Genomic DNA, 17,937 nt, shown 5'->3' with positions numbered 1-17,937 from the left:
AAAATGCTCCAGTGAGCAAATGCATTTTTCCCCCCTCTTCTTTCCAAAATAAAAGGACCTCTTGAATCACCCTGTCTAAGACAACATTTTCCAGCATTCAGGTGATGGATGGTCTTCATTTCCCATTTTGATTTGCTGCTCTCAGAAATTCGGGCCAAGTATCAGACTCCCAAACATCGCAAGTGTATGTTAGTGTTTGTGTGCCTCCTCTGGCCAAGAATGAACAGGAACCCTACGGCTCATCTCCGCAGGCCAAATGTAAGCAACTTACACAGCCCCCCGTTTAATCTAATAGACAATGTTTTGAAAAACAACGCTGCATATTTTGGCTGTAATGCGTCAAAGCTGATGACTATGACGTCCCCTCCTGCTTGGACAGGCTGGGTGGGAAGGAGAAGATGATAGAAAGGCAAAGCAGTGGGACAAACAGGAAAACTGGATTGAGATGTTAGCATGTTTGTTTTGCTTGTTGTGGTCTGGCAAAGCTCGATGTAGTCAGAACAGAAATGTGTATGAAGACTGATCCACGAGTGCCTTCATCCTATGGAACATCAGCTTGGGAATATAAGATGTTGGCTTGGAATCAAGTTTTCACAGTGGGAAAAAATATCTGGGCCGCTCTAAAAAATGCCAAAGTTCTCCTAAACTAACACAAAGCAAGAAGAAAATACTACAGTCACATTAAACGTTTACCTTCTGATTTTTTTTTACTGTATAGCGACTACTGAAAATGAAGTAGTTGTTTATGAGGTTTGGGAGCCAACACCGTGTTTCCCCTCCGAATCGGCCTTCATAATGCGGCTCAAACATGGATGGTGGATGTTTGAAGGATTCAAAAATCCAGCAGGAGAAAAAAAAATATGTTTGCCAGCTTTAGCCTGACCTTTCATATTTATAGACACACTGCAAACATATATTCTCATGCATACACTCTAGTTTACAGACCATAATATAACATGTCTGACTTATATAGGATGACAACCATGTAAAGACATGCAGCTGCTCCATAAACTGTGTGTGAGTAATAAGCATGACTATGTGTGTTTTTTTTTCTGGAGAGCTGGGCACATAAGGAGCTGCTGGATCTTTTCCCTGAGGAAAAAGGGGAAAATCTCCCACCTGATAGTCCAACTTATATGGATTTCCAAAATCACACTGGCCAGGAGAGCAGAAAGCTCCTTACCAGGTGGCTAACCCTGGTAAACTACTCTAATATCTGGTATGACCCAAATTTTGGGAGAGTAAGCACACAGCTAACCAGTAGTCAGGTAAAAACATTACTGTGAAAGTGTTTCCCCCTGTTTTTTACTTCATTTTTCCTCTTATTCTTCCATCTTTCTCCCACTCCCATTTCTTCCATTATCTTTCAGCACACGCTGCCCATCTGTCTGTGTCTCGTGCAGCTGTGAAGGCAAGCTGACACAGCCAGACCGCCAAGTCCAGTTTAACACTCTGCTCACTAGGATTTCAAGCCAGGTCTTACTTTAGAGAGAAAGAAGGCTTTTATTTAAAAGAAAGAGATCTGGCAGCATGTGGCAACGCATCACAAAAGGTGAATCTTCAGGGGAAAGACAAACGAGGCGGCAGAACAAAAATGATTCTGGAGTATTTTTAGTAAGATTGTACGCATAGAGAGATTTTATTTTTATAGCTGGGACTCGTATCCAAACCCAACTGTAATAAAAGAAACAATGGAAAAAGCCGTAATTCCTGAATCATTAAGATTACGAGCAACAGACAAAAATAAAAGCAAAGGCTTGGAGCCGTACCACCTTCGAGATATCTGCTCGTGTATGAGGCAAATGCGTGGAAAATGACTAAGTGTTTAAAAAAAACCTTGGAGAAGCAGAGGTGACGCACGCCGCTCATTTCTCGAGGTCAGTGTGGGTTATTCCTTAAGAGCTATTCATGAAATCATGTACTGAAAGTCATCAACGACTTCGTACGGCGGCCGTGCTGGAAAAAATAAACTCAAGTAGGAGTGATGTCATCATTAACAAGGCTATCATGTCTAGAGCGAGGCTTGAGAGGACGCAGACCCTGCAGTGCTGTGAATCATCATCATGATTAAGTGCCGCACACTTAATGAACTAAAGAGTACATAACAGTTACTGCATTATAGATTTTTTCACTCCCTGCTGTGCGTAAGTGAAAGGAGAAAGAAAAAGCCGGCGACGCTTTTTATATTTTGAAATGTCTCTGAACTAAAGTGTGGAGTTTTCAAAGTTTCACACTGCTGGTATTGCTTTCAGGAACCTAGGGGTCTACATCAGATTATATTAATCGTGGAAAAAGCTAGTGGGAACGCCATCAAAAAACTGAAAACAATATCCAAACTCAGAGCCTCGAGGTCCAAACGACGACCTCAGCAGGTCACCAGCAGCGTTTGAAGCCTTTTCCAATAGCACGCTTCTACCATCCAACTTCATGCAGCGACTGGCCAGATGTCCAAAAAAAATAGCTTCTGGTTTTTCATTTAATACACAACTACATTTTTTTGTGGGTGCAGAACAATAAATGCCTTTTAAGGAAAGATTGTCTGAAATAGTGCTCTCTTTTCCTCATCCCACCAGTTTCCATGACAGCTGAGCTTCTCGCTGCGCTGTAGAGCACTGGGTCTTAAAAAGTTTCTGCATGCACTGTTGAATTTTAGTAAAAAATTAAGGTCAGTATGATGGCATTAAAAAGCCCTGCTTTATTTTCTCTACATTAAAGTGGATCCACTAATGCTCATTGCTTCTTTTGTTGTTTTTTTTGTTCCTGGATTCTAACAGGACCTGTTTTTCTATGACTGTACTGAGCAAACAGTCTTTAAAAAAAGATCTGCATACTGATGTTTAGGCTCCAGCAGGCACTGTGCATTCTTATTAGTGATATTTCCAAGTATTGCATGTAGACACAAACACCACTGTCACCTTACAGCAAGGAGATCCTGACCGTGGCTTGCGTTCTCTCTGAGTCCTCCAGCTTTCTATCACAGTTCAACGACAAGCGTCTTAGGTCAGTTTGTGATTCTAGATTAGCCATAGGTGTGAATTTAAACGTGAATGGCTGCTTTCCTCCATGTGTTAGCCCTGCGACAGACGGCCACAGGTGACTACAAGCCAGAGTACTCCTAGTGCTGGTCCCCAACACCCAGATAAATGGGGAGGGTTGTCTCAGGAAGGGCATTCAGTATAAAAATCTTTGCCAAAATAAATATACAGATCATCAAGAATGAGTTTTCCATACCGGATCACTCAAGTCAATTGACAGCCACTGACCAGCAGGGTGCCGATGGAAACTATTCTACTGCTAGGCAAAAAAAGAGGAGGCAGAGGAGAGGGGGAAGGTGTGTTACATATGCAGAGGGCTGGTGTGACAGGACAGGATGGAAGATACCTAAAGGGAGCAACCAAAAAAAGAAGAAGAATAGGACGTTTGTGCTTATTTCCAGGAACATATTTTTAGTTTCAGACTCTCCTAGAGCGGCTTTGCATGATCCACAGTTCAAAATAATGCTTATGATCTTTTGGTTTACTTGTGATGTGACAGTAACAGGTAGAGCTGGGCGATATAAGATTTTTTCATATCACGATATGTTTTTTTCATTTCAGGTGATAACGATATCTATCACGATATAAGCCAAATAACTATATTTGTAAGATGTAAATGTGCCGTTGCTCACAAGTAAAATGTGAAATAATCAGCAGCTTGTTTTGATTTAAATATTTATTTCCCATAATAAGTTCAACAGGGTAGATGTACTTAAGGAACATGAGACTTTTTCAGATAAATAAAGGCAAATATTGCAAACTACACAAAAGGCAGCCGCTAAAGCGTTTAAGTTTCAAAATAGAACAAACGAAACAGACTAAATTGTCAATTCCACTTAGAAACAAAATATTAATTCTAAAAATAAATCTTAGTTTGTTTTACAGAAGAACAGACAAAACTGACTAACTTTTGTCAATATCAAATAAACTGAGAACTAAAAGGAAATTCTCAATCTCTCCTTGTTGTATAGCTGAGCTTTTCAAACAGTTTTAACAGTTACTTTAGTCTGACAAAAGCCGAATGACGAATTAGCGCTTCCAGTCAGAGATTGAGCATGCACCGGTTTATTGTATTTCCAGACTTGCTTTCGACACAATTTACAGTGAACGCTACTCTGTTTTTGTCAGACTTGAAATAACCGAAATACCTTCACACTACGGAACTTCTATGGCTCTTCCGTTCGACAATCTCTCCGGCGTTGGAACCATCATCTGTTTTCTCTTCGGTAACCTTCGGTCACGCTCGGTTGATTTTTCTAGTCGGCACACTCATTTCCTCCGTTACCCGGGCGGCACGGCGGCTGGCTGCTTCCCAAAACAAATACACGTGCGGCTTGGCACTTGTGCTGTACGTAACAAGTCACGTGACGTGACGCTGCGGCTGTGATTGGTTCGGCTCTGCACTACTTAATTTGGATTGGCTGTTCTTCTTCTTTTTTTTCTTTTTTCTTTTTTTTTAAGAGGACAAGAGCGGTGAGGCCTATCGCAATAGTTAAATTTTTCTATCGAGAAAAAGTTATTTCGCAATACATATCGTTATCGTTCTATCGCCCAGCTCTAGTAACAGGTCTTCTTTATTCATTTTCCTCATCTACACCCCACCTGGAGGGGGTCTACGCTCCAAGAACCAAAGTTACAAAGTGTCACCATTAAGAACAGCTCAAAAGCTTTCTGCTTTTAGCTAAGGTGATAAGTATTAGAAAAAGTTTATGAGTATGACATCACTTAACCAGACTTAGCATTACTAAGTTTACACTCCAAATGTATAACAAACCGCTGAGCGTTACCTTCAATCTTACCGTAAACCAAAATCAGAAATCATTATTTAACCTACATAATTTGATGCTTTAAGCCTACCGCATGATGTATTAGGTGAAAAGAGAGATGGCAGACAGACAGACAGAGAGAGACGGAGATGAAGAGCGCTGGAGGAGAGCCCTGTCTCTACATGCACGGCTGGTGGAAAAATGTCTCTCTTAATGGATCCCAGCTTTCTACAGCACTTAGAACAGCCAAGACCCGCCGAGGGAATAAAATATGGCATTATTATTATTATCCTGCAATTATCAATTATCCTCTCTCTCCCTCCCTGCCTAACTTTCACTGTCTCTGTTAGTTTCTAAGCACCGATGCACACGTTCACACGGATTTAAACATGCACACTCAGGCGTTCGGGACTTTCTGTCAGACTGATCCACGTGGGGGCACGTGTTTGGAAGAAATAACTAAGAACATGCGCTCTCCTACAGAGAAACCACAGAATCTGCACTTCAAAACTCTGATGGTTGCACTGCAGTTTAGCTGGTACACGATGACAGCCGGATATGCGCCTTGTTGACTAGTGTTAGCGGAGCCATTTTTTATGTGACAGATGGAAACAGACAACAAAACTCCTTTTTTCTTTTTCCAGTCAGATTCGGACAGACGACTCAAAAAAACCCCCCAAAAAACAGAAGAAAGATTACGCAATAAATTAAAGACAGATTTTTCACTCTAACATCACTTCCTTGATCCTGTGAAGACACACAGTAAATGTCAGACTGTTCTGCTCCATCAGGTCGAAGCTTCTTTTATTTATTTATTTTTCTGGACGTCTGTATCTGCTAGCCTCATCTGCCTCCAGAAAAAAACAAAAAACTCAGCTCTGTGTAGGCAGCACGCAGTCAGCCCACTCTCACTCTGCAGAGGTTGGAAAGAAATACGGGGGTGTTTGCTGGCTATGAGATGTGAAATTCAAGCTTTTATTTTAATCAGACTTTTAATCTGTTACAACCAAGTTAGGAGCCTAAGTAGAAATACGCCCTAAAAAAGCCATCTTTGACTGATTTAGTCCACGACATCACTTGATAAATCACCTAAAGCATTTTGAGTGCTTCTGAATAATGATAAGGCGCTAAAGTTTGCCCTGAAAGCCTTTTCTTGCTATTGTTGTGGTCTTTAGCAGCTGGGATGCAGCCAGCAGTCTGCTTATCAGCACTTAGCGAGGCAGGGTGAGAGAAAACCTGTCCTGAGGGCCAAGCTTTCAGTGCTAAGCCGGAGGATACGGTCCAAGACTATTAGCTTTAAACGGGGATGGAGAGATGGGTAAACCTGCCAGAACTTGGCGTACCTCTGCCTTTGTCTACAAATGAGGCTTTTTGTTACAAAGTTCACAAAGTGCAGCAAAAAACTGATTTAAGTTTAAAGAGCAAAAGCAAAAATTAACAGAAAATTCAGAATGAGTGGAAATATGAATTATAATTTCAGGATCGTCAAATCTAAACTGTTTTTTTTTTAATCTAATAAGTGACATAAATAACACGCTGCTTCTGTGTGTCGTGTCTATGCATTGTCCATTTTTTGCATATCAATCTGCACCTTTAAGCGGCACCAAACAGGGACGTGCTGAGATAGGAAAAACTGGAGCTGTTGTGTCTTTAACCACAAACAGATGGCATGCAATAACACGCAAACTTACTGAAGGACAACTGGAATGACATTCAGACGCTGCTTCACAATACCAGGCTGTTACTTAACACCAGATTGCTGACTGTAACTCTTTACCCCTTGAAAGCATGCTACGAGTAATCCCTGAAGCTCTTTTGTGAAATAAGTGGTTTCTGTCATATTTCAGGCCTGCTGTCAGAACAAAATGACCGGATTTGGATCAGAAGTTAGTGAGGGTGGTTTCAGGGTGGTTACAGCTACCCTTGGAAAAACCCAGAAACTATTCTAATGATCGACAAATCACATTATTGATCTATACTGAGGCATCAAACTCTTCAGGGGCGGTCGTCAAATGCCGTCTTTGTGGTGGAAACATCTCACTCTGACATCACTTCGGTTGTGTGTCATGTCCTCAGACCAAAGACTTATCCTAAACTGAACAGGATAGTCGGGGATCTGAAGGAAGGTGGGGGGAATAACACAAAGAAAACAGTCTGGGGTTGAATCAAACTCAGGTCTCTGCAGCCTTTCAGAATATAGTAAATGGCCTGGTTTTCTACTTTACTTGAGCACACAAAGCACTTTATAGATATTTATACAACATGCATCATTCATCCATTACAAGAACTTGTTTTTTACGATTTTTCTAGCCAACATTCACACTCTGATGAACACATGTGACAGGAACTTGGGGTCAGTATCTCGCCCAAGGATGCTCTGGCATGGAGACTGGAGCAGCCAGGAATGCTTTACCTCCGGAGCTACAGCAACCCCATAGTTCAGCTCCTCACCCAGGTGAGCACTCAGCTGCAGCACTTCCTAGTGAGCTTGCAGACCCTAAATATCCCCCATCTTCTGCTGTGTATTCAGCGCTTCCATGAGTTTGTAACTGACTGCAGATCAGAGGCATGAGTCGAGGTGCCTGCATGTTTATACAGGACCAGACCCTATACCACCAACACAGCTTTTACAGCTGGGCTGTTTGGACTTGACGGATGAACTGTGGCATATGTCTTGGGTGTGTGTGTTTGTCTGTGTGTGTGTGTCAGGAAGCACAAATCAACAAACCATAAACAAGCCAACATTATGACCCCACATAACCCCCCAAAACTCCAGCTTTTACACTAAATCGGTCCAAACAGCTTGTTTAAGCTACAAAATCAAAGATAGCTAAACGCAAAGCTTAAAATCAGATTCATCTAATCGTGTTTAATCTTAAAAATTCATCTCTTCTACTTTTCTTTTCTCTCATTTTTCTTATTGCTCTACAGTTTGTTCAGATACATCCATGGTGTGTATTTCTGTGCACGCGTGCGCTCAGTCTTTATGGTATTTTAATCACTGGAAACCCCTGAACAATTAGCTGGCGAGCGGCTTCCCCTTCACTGTCTGCGGGTGTGTAATTTAGAGGAAAACAGCAACAGGCCTCATTAACATCAGCCTTTCTAGGCCATAATCACTCCATGCATGCACACACACACACACACACACACCCAGCAGGTCGCAGACTGAAGAAATGTGAAGCAAGTTTGGGGTCAATGTCAAGATGTAAAGATCCATTAATCATTAATCCATTAGTCTGACTCACCGCTGCCCTCTGGAAGGCTCCTTTCGTGTAGGTGCCTCCTCCTCTGTAGTTGATGGCTGGGATCTCCTGGTTGAACAGGGAGCACTTGTGCTGGTGGGACTTAGGCGCAGTGATGTGGTCCACCCTCGTCACCACGTGGGTTTTGGATGAGAAGGTCACCAGCGCCACGCGGGTGTTCTCCGGTGCGACGGGGAAGTCGGACAGCATCTTGCGTATGAACCTCAGCTCACTCAGGAAGTTGTTGGCCCCCACGCTCGAGGACTCGTCCACCAGGAAAACCAGGTCCAAGCAGGAGCTTTTCTCACGCAGCTCACGCACATTTCGCTTGAACGCCATGCCGAGGCGCTCCACTTTGCTCTCTGCACTTTCTGACAGGTTACCAGCTGACGAGGAGGAGGAGGATGAAGACAGGGTTGACATCTGTCTGTACCGCCGAGGCTGCTGCTGCTGCCTCTGGGATTGTTGAACGGCTGGCCAGGCCGTGGTCCACGCATCCAGGACGCACAGGAGCAGAAGACAAGTAGTCCATGATAGTGTTAAAGAGTATCTTTGATAAAACATAGTTACAGTCAGCACAGCACCTCTACTGAAGGAGGACTCTGCAAAAAAAGAAAGACAGCTTGGATCCTCTTCACAAGAGGAGTTCAGTGAAGATAAAAGTGCCCTAAGCTTGCATCAGCGTCCAGGAGCACAGCAAACAGCAACAACTTGGTGCAGAGTTCCTCAAAAGCATTGCTAGATGAAGATAAAGGTCCTTTCATTCAAAACGTGCTTCTGTTTGTCTTTTTCTGTCTCCCCTCAGTGGAGCAAAACTCTGCTCTGCAAATGCTCAGCCTTCCTCACAAGGTGTCTGCCTCCCTGACTTTCCTGCAGAAATAAATCGGTGTATATGGCCACTTCCTCGCTCTCTGTGCATGCAGTGTTTAAGGCTTTTTTAACATAAACCTATATGCTCTTCATCTCCTCTCTGCCTGCCTGCATGCCTGTTAGTCAACCTTTCAGTCAGTGCATCTGATCCAAAAACCACCTCAAGCCTCTTCAGTCCTCTTTAGTCCCAGTGCGCTCCCCCTCAGGCTCCTGTTTGCCTATGTGACGCTCCTGCCTGCACCGTCAGCCAAGCTCCGAATGCTCGTTCCCCTCTTCTCCCCAAATCATTTAAAAAAACACACAGAGGAGGAGGAGGAGGAGGAGGGAGGAAAAAAGTTGAGAGACAGAGAGAGGTTGAGGGGAAAAAAGGGGGCCGTCCAGTCGCGGCGTGAAGTCATTTTTTTCCCCTTCATATCTCCTCCTCTTTTTCTCTCAACTCCCCCTTATTTCCCTATCTCTTTCTCTCTCTCTCTCTCTCACTATGTCTCTCACCCTCCCCCTGGCCCTTATCTCCTTCTCCCTCTCTCCTTGTATTTCTCTATCTCTCTCATCCGGACAGTGAAGTGAGGCTTTATGTCAGTGCTGCGCCTCGCCTGTCAACTTGTCAGCATTCCCAAAGAAAACATCAGCAACAGGCGCAGTGATCAACTCCATATGTCTGCACCGTGCACGTAACACAGCGTCGGTCTGAGATCAAACAAAGTCAGAGTGAAAGGTGGGAGAAAGGGAGGAGAGGACAAAAAGATAAGTCAGATAAAACCTTAGATAAGATTAAGGAAATTATTTCAGACACATGTGGAAGATTGTTAGTTCTTTTTTCCTTTTAGGCGCTATCCTTTCCTCTCCCTACTGACCTCCTTATCTGCCTTGTATCTTGCTCCAGACATTAAAAAACAGGAGGGAACTGAACCGTCTTCCTCTCCCTTTAATTTGCCCACTTTTTCCTGCACCACGGGATTCACACTCGTTTTTTTCTCCATCTCTCCTGTCTCCTTGTGTCTCTCTGCTGTTGTGTTTTCCACTAGTGATTTTATCTGTAACCAAAACAAAAGGCAGCCGGTGTTACAGAGGCACGCTGCGCCTATTAAAAACAAAAGCCTTAGAGTTACAGCCAAAAGAGCCATGGTCGCTCAAGAAGAAGAAGAAGAAGAATGAGACTGCAGAAGGAGAGAATGACATCGGACAAGAGGAAGAAAAGGAGGGATGGATAAAGAGATGAAAAAGTTTGCAGACACCCAAACATAAACTTTCATTCATTCCAAAACATTACCCACTGTTCAGGGAAGGCTTTCCACAAAGGATTTCGAAACCTGGCTCCAGGGATGTTCTTCTAATCAGCCATTAGAGCATTAGTGAGATCACCGAGTGGGTGATAAGCGCTGTCTCGCAGTTTAACCCGAAGGTGTATAATGGGGTTGAGATCAGGGCATCTCTGCAGGCCAGACAAGTTTATTCCACACCAAAAAGGAAAAAGCCATTTCTTAATGGATCTGGCTTTGTGCTCAGGGGCAAGTTTCCACAAAGCTTGGAGCAGTTTAGGAATTCATTATACGCTGCAGCATTAGGATTTCCTTTGATCAAAGCCAGAGCTGAAACTCATTATTATATTTATCGCCCATTAGAACAGCAGTTCCCAACCTTTTTCAGCCCTGTCAGACCTACTCAGGAACCCCTTCATCAGGACCCCCCTCTCATGTTCTACGGTGTTCATTTAAGCTCATTTTAAACTGGAGCTGGACTATTTCCAGTACAGCATTTATCAGTTATGGTTAGCAAACTCAGCTGTTCCTGCATCACTGCGGACTTACCAGTTTGAACACCATCTGCTGACTACCTTTGGTTACTGCTAGATTTAACGTGTATTCATTACATTCAGTGATCTTTTTTTTTAGTCCATACCAGACATATTATCAGACCGTGTCTGAGACATGAACTACCACAGTATAGAAGCATAGGACAAAATGACAGCGTTTAAGAAAGGAAACCCGAAGTGAGAAAATCTGAGCACAAATCAAACTGCTCAGATAAAAACCAAAGAATAAAAGTGGGTTTAAATGGGTTTTTAAAGTGTCTAATAATAGACAGGCACTGATGTGAGGAGGCAACATCAGACCAGCTACAGCAAAGACCCGATATCCTCTGTCTTTTCATCTGGAACTCGGGAGCTAGGAGCATTTGCTCAGCAGACCTTTCTGATCTAGAGGGAGTGTGCAAACATAAAAGATCAGAGAGGTAAGAAGGCGCCGACCCATGTGATGCTTTAAAAAACAAATAAAAGTCAGTATAGGGAAGCTACTATGGGGGATATGTGGGCTTGCATGTGTGTGCCAGTTAATAGCTGTGCCGCAGCGCTTTGGACCAGCTGCAATCGGCTGAGCAGTGACAGACTGACACCTGAATAAAGACCGTTACAATAGTCAAGACGACCAGATCCACTGTGGTGAACCCATGCAAATAAAGAAGCAGCTGAAAGAAGATTTATTCTGTATGTGCACGAAGTCTAGACTGAGAGAAGATCATCATTGAGACGTGTTTTTAGTCTAAGACTAGGATTAATCAATGTCTGGGAAACGGACACTATAAGAAGGGGAGGGATAATCCCCAAACAAACAAAAAAAGGCACAGACAATGGTATGAATATAACTTCCAGGTTTTTATAACCTTATTTTGCAGCAAAAAGTCAGCAACCTTAAGCATTTTTATTAGACTAGACTGTTGATTGGGGCACAGACAACACAGGATTTTTGAGGCAGATATGGATACCAATATCTCGTAACTTAAAAATCTGATATTTCGATAAATTGGCCAATATTATTTTAAACACCAAACATCAACGTTTGTTACATGTAGCTGCCCGACTCGGCTCGGATCAGTTTTATTTGCAGCGTTCCAAACACAACCACCAGGGAAGTTGCAGAGCTCCCTCTGGTGGACAAACTATGCAACATGGTTTTCAAAATAACTGCCCGAACTGCCGCATGTGCATTTCCAGGTCGCTGAATGAAAATGTTTGCTTTCAGAAGGACTTTGTAATTTCAGCTAACAATTTCAACAGCTAGAAACTTATTTAGCTGATGATTTTCAACAGTTTATCCACAATTTTAGCTAGCTACTGTATTTCATATATTTATCAACAACGTTTACACAGCATATTTATGGTTTTATCTAACAGTTTCAACAGTTAATGTTAACTTTTGCAAGCTTTTTCAAAACTTTTTGATCATTTATGCATTTCTTCTCTTGTGTTTTACACCTATTAACACCGTACTCTCCATCGCAACGTCTCAGAATTTGAAGTTTCCACTTTTGTAGTCCACAAAGACTAAAACCAGAAGATATCAGCATTTTTCTGATTAATTATATAATGAACTGAGGCTGGACCTCAGTTCATTATATAATAGATAACTACATGTATACATAAGAGAGCAATAAGACAGGAAAAGTAACAAAATAAGTGGAGGAGGCAGAAACAATAAAAACAAGTCTACAGAGGGTGTGTGTGTGTGTGTGTGTGTGTTTCCACAAACCAGTCCACTGCACTCAGCTTTGCAGCGTTAGCCACAATGGCACACAGTGTTTATTAGGCTCTATAAGCCAAGGTTTCGCTCCCTCTCGCTCCCTCATTTAACAGTGCTGGAAACTTCTCCAGTAAAGCAGTGGGAATAGAAAGTCCAACTGGACAGATAAACTGTCCGAGAGAGCAACGCAGACACACACACATACACACACACTGATGCAGACAAGAGACATAAAAACATATACTCGCAGTCTCACACATGCCGAAAGGGGGATGAGCACAGCTGTGACTTCCTGCTTTTTGGCTCTGGAGACCCCTCACCAGAATTCTGTGTTGGTCCCATAGGACACAGGGGGGTGGTGGTGGTGGATGGAGAGGAAGTTTGTGAATGTGTCTGCTGATCACACTGAATATTTAGGCAAAATATGTGAAGGACTCCAACAGACTTTTGTGACACTGACGCTTTCTTATATTTAATCCCCTTGGTTTTCTTCCTTTTCTGGGTTTTAAATTCAGCGCACAGCCACACAAGTTGTGCAAATACCTTAACTATTTTTAAAAAAAAGTAGTGGGATTTGTCATTGTTGTGGGATGGAAAATTAAACAAATCTAAAAAAGGGAGAATAAATAAGCAGACAAATGCTCATCAAGTCTGCCACAGATCAAATTTAATGTTCGCCTTTCTGAAACTGCCATCAATTTGAGGCCTTTTTTTAGACGCTGACTCTCAAAAACAAAAATTAGAACTTTCTGAGGATCTGCAGCAAGCATGTGAATGGGGCATACGTGCACACAGACTGAAAGCAAGTGTGCGTGGAGGTCCAGAGGCTCGTCACAGACAATAGTTTCCCTGTGACCGGTGCTTGACTACACTGAACCTGTCTTGTGGTCTCACACAACTATACTCCACCTGGACAGCAGCTACAGTACTTAATCAAAATTCAGAGTCTTTAAAGAATAAATCATGTTGCACAGGTCTGGACTGCAGAGAGGAAGTTGTCTGTTTTTCCTTAAGATACTCTTACAAAAAAAAAACCCTTTCACCTTTTCCTTCATGTGTCTGACCCTCCTGTCAGCAAGCATAAGCTTCAGATACAGTAGCTACAGCTGACAACACATTCCTCATATTTCCCGGCATTTCTCGCCTGAAGGATAAAACACTAATCTCAGCACAAGTAAGGCCTCTTCTAAACATTCCTGCAATGCTCATCCTGATCTAAGAACCCTTCCCACATCTGATGATTTACAGTAAATGTGGACATTTAAGGTTTATGCACCTATGTTTCCTTAATTTCTGATCAAGCCTAATGAAGCTGATCATTTATGACAGTTATAACACACAAAAACAGCTTCGTTGCTTCTTTACACGAGTATAAATTATACATCGTTAATCCTTGGACTCAGACACTGTCACCTGGAAATTGTGACGCATTCACTAGATATTAAATATGTTGGAGCTTTAATTTTTTTCTCTAAAAAGGATTTTGTATTGATTTGTCCTCAGCATGTATTGAATCTTTGCAGCTCTCTGGATTTGGACTTTGGCCACTTATTTGTCAAACAGATTTGTGTGTTCAAAGTCCCAATGCTTCAATTAGGTGGAGCAAAATGCAACAAATACAGTTGTTTTGTTTTATGTCAGCTAATGAGCTTTTAGCTTCGCTAGCCTGCCATCTAACATAAAACCTTTAACTGCCTTTGTGCATGAAACTTAAACGCTTTCTTTTTCTATCCCAGTCTACTGTCATCATTTGAAAGAGTTACAGAGCGTTTAAAACAACCAGAAGGAGCCACCACAGACCAGCAACACCAAGGCTTTCACTCTTTGTGGAGCTTTATAGTCTTAATTAGCTAATTAGCAACAGTTGGTGATGTAAACCCTACAAAGATGGTTCAACTGGCGGCGGCGGCAACAAAAATGTTTTGATGAGAAACCACAGGGTTTGTTTTTTTTTGCTTTCATCCAAGTCACTATGGATCTGTATACAAACAAAAATACAACTTTACTAACCTGTTAACCGCCTGCTGCTTCGCTGCTCTCATATGCAGAAAAGGGTTGTCCAGGCTGGTACAGACTTGTGCTACACCGCCCCCTGCCGGCGGCTGCACATCAGTACATGATCAAGGATGTGCTGACACAATGAGACCGCTAGGGGGAGAACGCGATGAACAAGATACAGGCACCTGTACCCAGACTGGTACTGGGTACAGGTGCATTAACTACTTAAGCAATGCACAGTGTTACTTTCCACTGTGCATTTTCTCTGCTGTCATTAATGTTTTTTGTTGACAGGTTTCATCAGCATCGTGTCAGAAATGACTTGTTTTGATACATTTAATACATATAGAGAACATTTTATTCAGAAAATGCAACAAATAAATAAATAAAAGCTAATTGTTCTACTAATGATAAGCAATAGGAGGCTTTATTAAGCAAAAAGTAATAACTATTTAACACCTCTATATTCACTGGGCACTTTATGCTAACCTGCTCGTTGATGCAAACATCTAATCAGTACACCCAATAGCAGGAACTCAGTCTACATGACTCAGTATGACCTGCTGAAGTTCAAACTAGGGATCAAAATGAGAAAGGAAGATGATTTAAGTGAGTTTGAACGTGGTGTAGCTATTGGTGCTTTGTTGATGTCAGAGGTGAGACCAGGCGCAGTGAACGACCACATGTGTCCTTCTATACATCATGTTGCCCTGTTATTCAAATAACCACTCATTACAGCCAAGGTCTGCAGAAGAGCATCTGTGAAGATAGAACAAAACAAACCCTGAAGCTGGGCCACAGCAGCAAAAGACCACACTGAATACCACTCCTGTCAGCTAAGAATAGAAAACTGAGGTACGGTACAGAAAAGGTGTAACCAGGTACTTGCACACTGTACCTAATTAAGTGTCAAGAGTATATAAGTTCAGTACTATAATATAATTGAAATCTCTTCCATTTCAAGTTTCAGTTGTTGCTGCTGTTAGTATAACTGAAATGTGAGTATTTTTGCATGTTTGTGGTTGTGTGCATATTGCTGAGAGAATGTGTGGGGAAGAAGGAAGTAAGGTTTTGTGCATATGACAAATTCACGTCTGCTGATGCAATACTTTGGTTTGCAGTTTTAAAACCAACTGAGTAGCTGTCGCCGCAATTCGTAAGACACAAATGTTGGCATGTGTGTAGGCTGTGGCCTTCACTTCCTGCAAAGCTAGCAGTGTGCATGGCATTACTAAAATACACCGTAAATAAAATGAAAACTGTAAATGAAGATGACAGAGTATGCAGTAATTGTATGTAGTTTTCACTGCCATATAGATATACTGCATATTTAGCCAAGTCATATTATCAATATTATATTTAGTCTCCCGTTGCCTGTGCAGGGAAATGTTTAATATTGTAGACAAGTGGGTCAAAGTTCCCCTGCTGGCACTACATGTGCGTTCGATCAGTGCAGGAGAAAAATACCGTTTTCATTCATTATCACCATTTTGACTCACATTAAGCATTTTGTGAAACTTTTTCCTTAAACAGTCCAACTAAATAAACATTACTTCCTTACTGGAATAAAACACAGCCTCAACATTACTGACACAGCGTGGCATCATCTTGACGGTGAACAGCCACCCACTTTGGCTGATTTCTGCTGATAACACGTGTTAAATGGACTAATAACATCAGAAGCAGGTGGAACAGCACACAGACTTGTTGAACAACTATAAGATGCACGCCCCTCTTCCACGATGTCCAACGAGGGGTGAATGTTAACTGACTGACTGGTGAAGTCTTTCAGCCCTACACAACAGAAACTGTGTCACATTAAGAGCAAAACATCCATTATTCAAATTTTTCATATTTAAACTCATTTATGATGTATCTTTTTCAATTTATTCAGTCACTTCTAGTGAGTGACTTGCAGCCTTCAGTGTATTCTCTCCTTTCGTGTGACTCATGATTCAGCCAATCATTGATGGAAGAAAACCTTATGCTGCATATGTACTCTGACCTTTACCATTTTTTTCTGCATCTTTGCAAAGTTCACGTCCTTTGGAAAATCTATTAATGAACAAAGCAGAGCGAGCCGCTATAGGCTGGTAACGCCCGTGTAACCCTGCTCGTACAGATGCTGCACAGCAAGCTTGACACTGGAGCAGACTGCAGATTGTGTGAGTCTTGCGCGGACATCCAGAAGATCAAATATGCCTGCATGATAACACACATAACACGGCATCTCGCACGACAGTGTAGATGTGAATGAACGTGTGTATTTGTGGGTAAAACACAACTGTGTGTGTGTAAGATGGCTGTGGTAAAGCGAGTGGCTTTATGTTTAGCTGAAGCTATTTATAGCTCAGACTGCACTCACACACAGCATAAATAATTTAAAGTCCAACCAGCCTGCAAGGAAACATCATCCTTGAGAGGATCAACCCCAAGGACTCACAATTATTTCAGTTTATAATTAACCTCTAGTTAATCCTGCAGAATAACTAATATAATATGATCACGCTTGCTGTCAGCTGTCATTAAGTTATTTGTCCATCATGTCCTGTTTTGTCACTGAAAATGAATTGCGTGACCAATCAGTGGGTGTTGTTGTTCCAGCAAGCAAAAGCAAACCCAATTTAAAAACCTGTGAACGGACTGATAATCACATTCATATCAGGCGCAGCAGGGATTCAAACATGCTCTGAGTGCTAAATGTTGCACAGTCTCTGAAGCGCACGTGACTTTGTCTAATGAAACTTCTGCAGCTTTGACGTTAACTGCTGGGCGATGGTAAGCGAGCAAAGACTAACAGAGATCAAAATGACTCCAACGATACAGACGATGTGCTGCTCAGATCTGCATCTTTAGTTCGAATCTTTTTGGGGCATTTTGTGTCTCTGCAGCTGCTTTGCATCTGTCCGCATGCAGATGTGAACACAACCGAAACAAGAGTTTAGTACATTTAACGCAATCGCCGGTTACACATCCTCTATGAATATGAGTGCATTGTGTTCTTGTTGAGGTTTGCATCCCTTTCAGTTCCACATTTCCCAAATGGCTGTGGTCCCTCCTCCCGTAAGAATCTCATCTTGCTAAATGAGCAGGAATGGAGGTAAAATAAAAAAATTAAAAAGTAATAAAACTGCATTTTGCCTGATAGAATGCGTAAAAACCAAAAATGACACCTGATGAGACCAAGTTTAGGAAAACAAACGCTCCCATGTAATAGATTTACTACATTTCAATCCTAATCCACTGAAAACTAAGACTGAACCATGCTGAGAGAGCACCGTCAGCCAAAGCAAAAGTCTGGTTTGAGTTCATCCACTGAAGATCTTCACTGGTCTTTTGACATATTTCTTTTGCTAAATGATGCGGGGGCTTGTAATGGGTTGTAATTATTTGTGTTCTGTGTGATCCTCTTTGAGCCCACTTTACTAATCCTCCCATCCTAAAGGATGATGAATGCACACAGCAGAGTAGAGAGAAGCCGGGAGAGAGTCATCGTGGGAAAGGT

General features: G+C 42.1%; 1 protein-coding gene across 3 annotated transcripts in view; it reads right to left on the bottom strand.

Moving 5' to 3' along the window:
- The window catches only part of svep1 (sushi, von Willebrand factor type A, EGF and pentraxin domain containing 1), a 114,946-nt gene extending 100,383 nt beyond the window's left edge, over nucleotides 1–14,563 (bottom strand). Inside the window, exons 1-2 of one of the 3 annotated variants that reach the window (XM_080298423.1) lie at nucleotides 9,771–9,910; nucleotides 8,050–9,603 (exon numbers count right to left, since the gene is read on the bottom strand). In XM_080298423.1, the coding sequence (XP_080154549.1) occupies nucleotides 8,050–8,610 (561 nt within the window). In that variant the 5' untranslated portion in view covers nucleotides 8,611–9,603; nucleotides 9,771–9,910. Of the gene's footprint in view, nucleotides 1–8,049; nucleotides 9,604–9,770; nucleotides 9,911–14,444 lie in introns of those variants that run through there. The other 2 variants (XM_026154511.2, XM_080298422.1) reach the window with 2 other exon arrangements.
- Between the last annotated feature and the right edge of the window lie 3,374 nt (nucleotides 14,564–17,937).

Source organism: Astatotilapia calliptera, chromosome 3 (genome assembly GCF_964374335.1).
Source record: "Astatotilapia calliptera chromosome 3, fAstCal68.1, whole genome shotgun sequence".
Lineage (NCBI taxonomy): Eukaryota > Metazoa > Chordata > Actinopteri > Cichliformes > Cichlidae > Astatotilapia > Astatotilapia calliptera.
The sequence above is the reverse complement of the archived record's forward strand: the minus strand, read 5'-3'. Positions and strand labels throughout refer to the sequence as shown.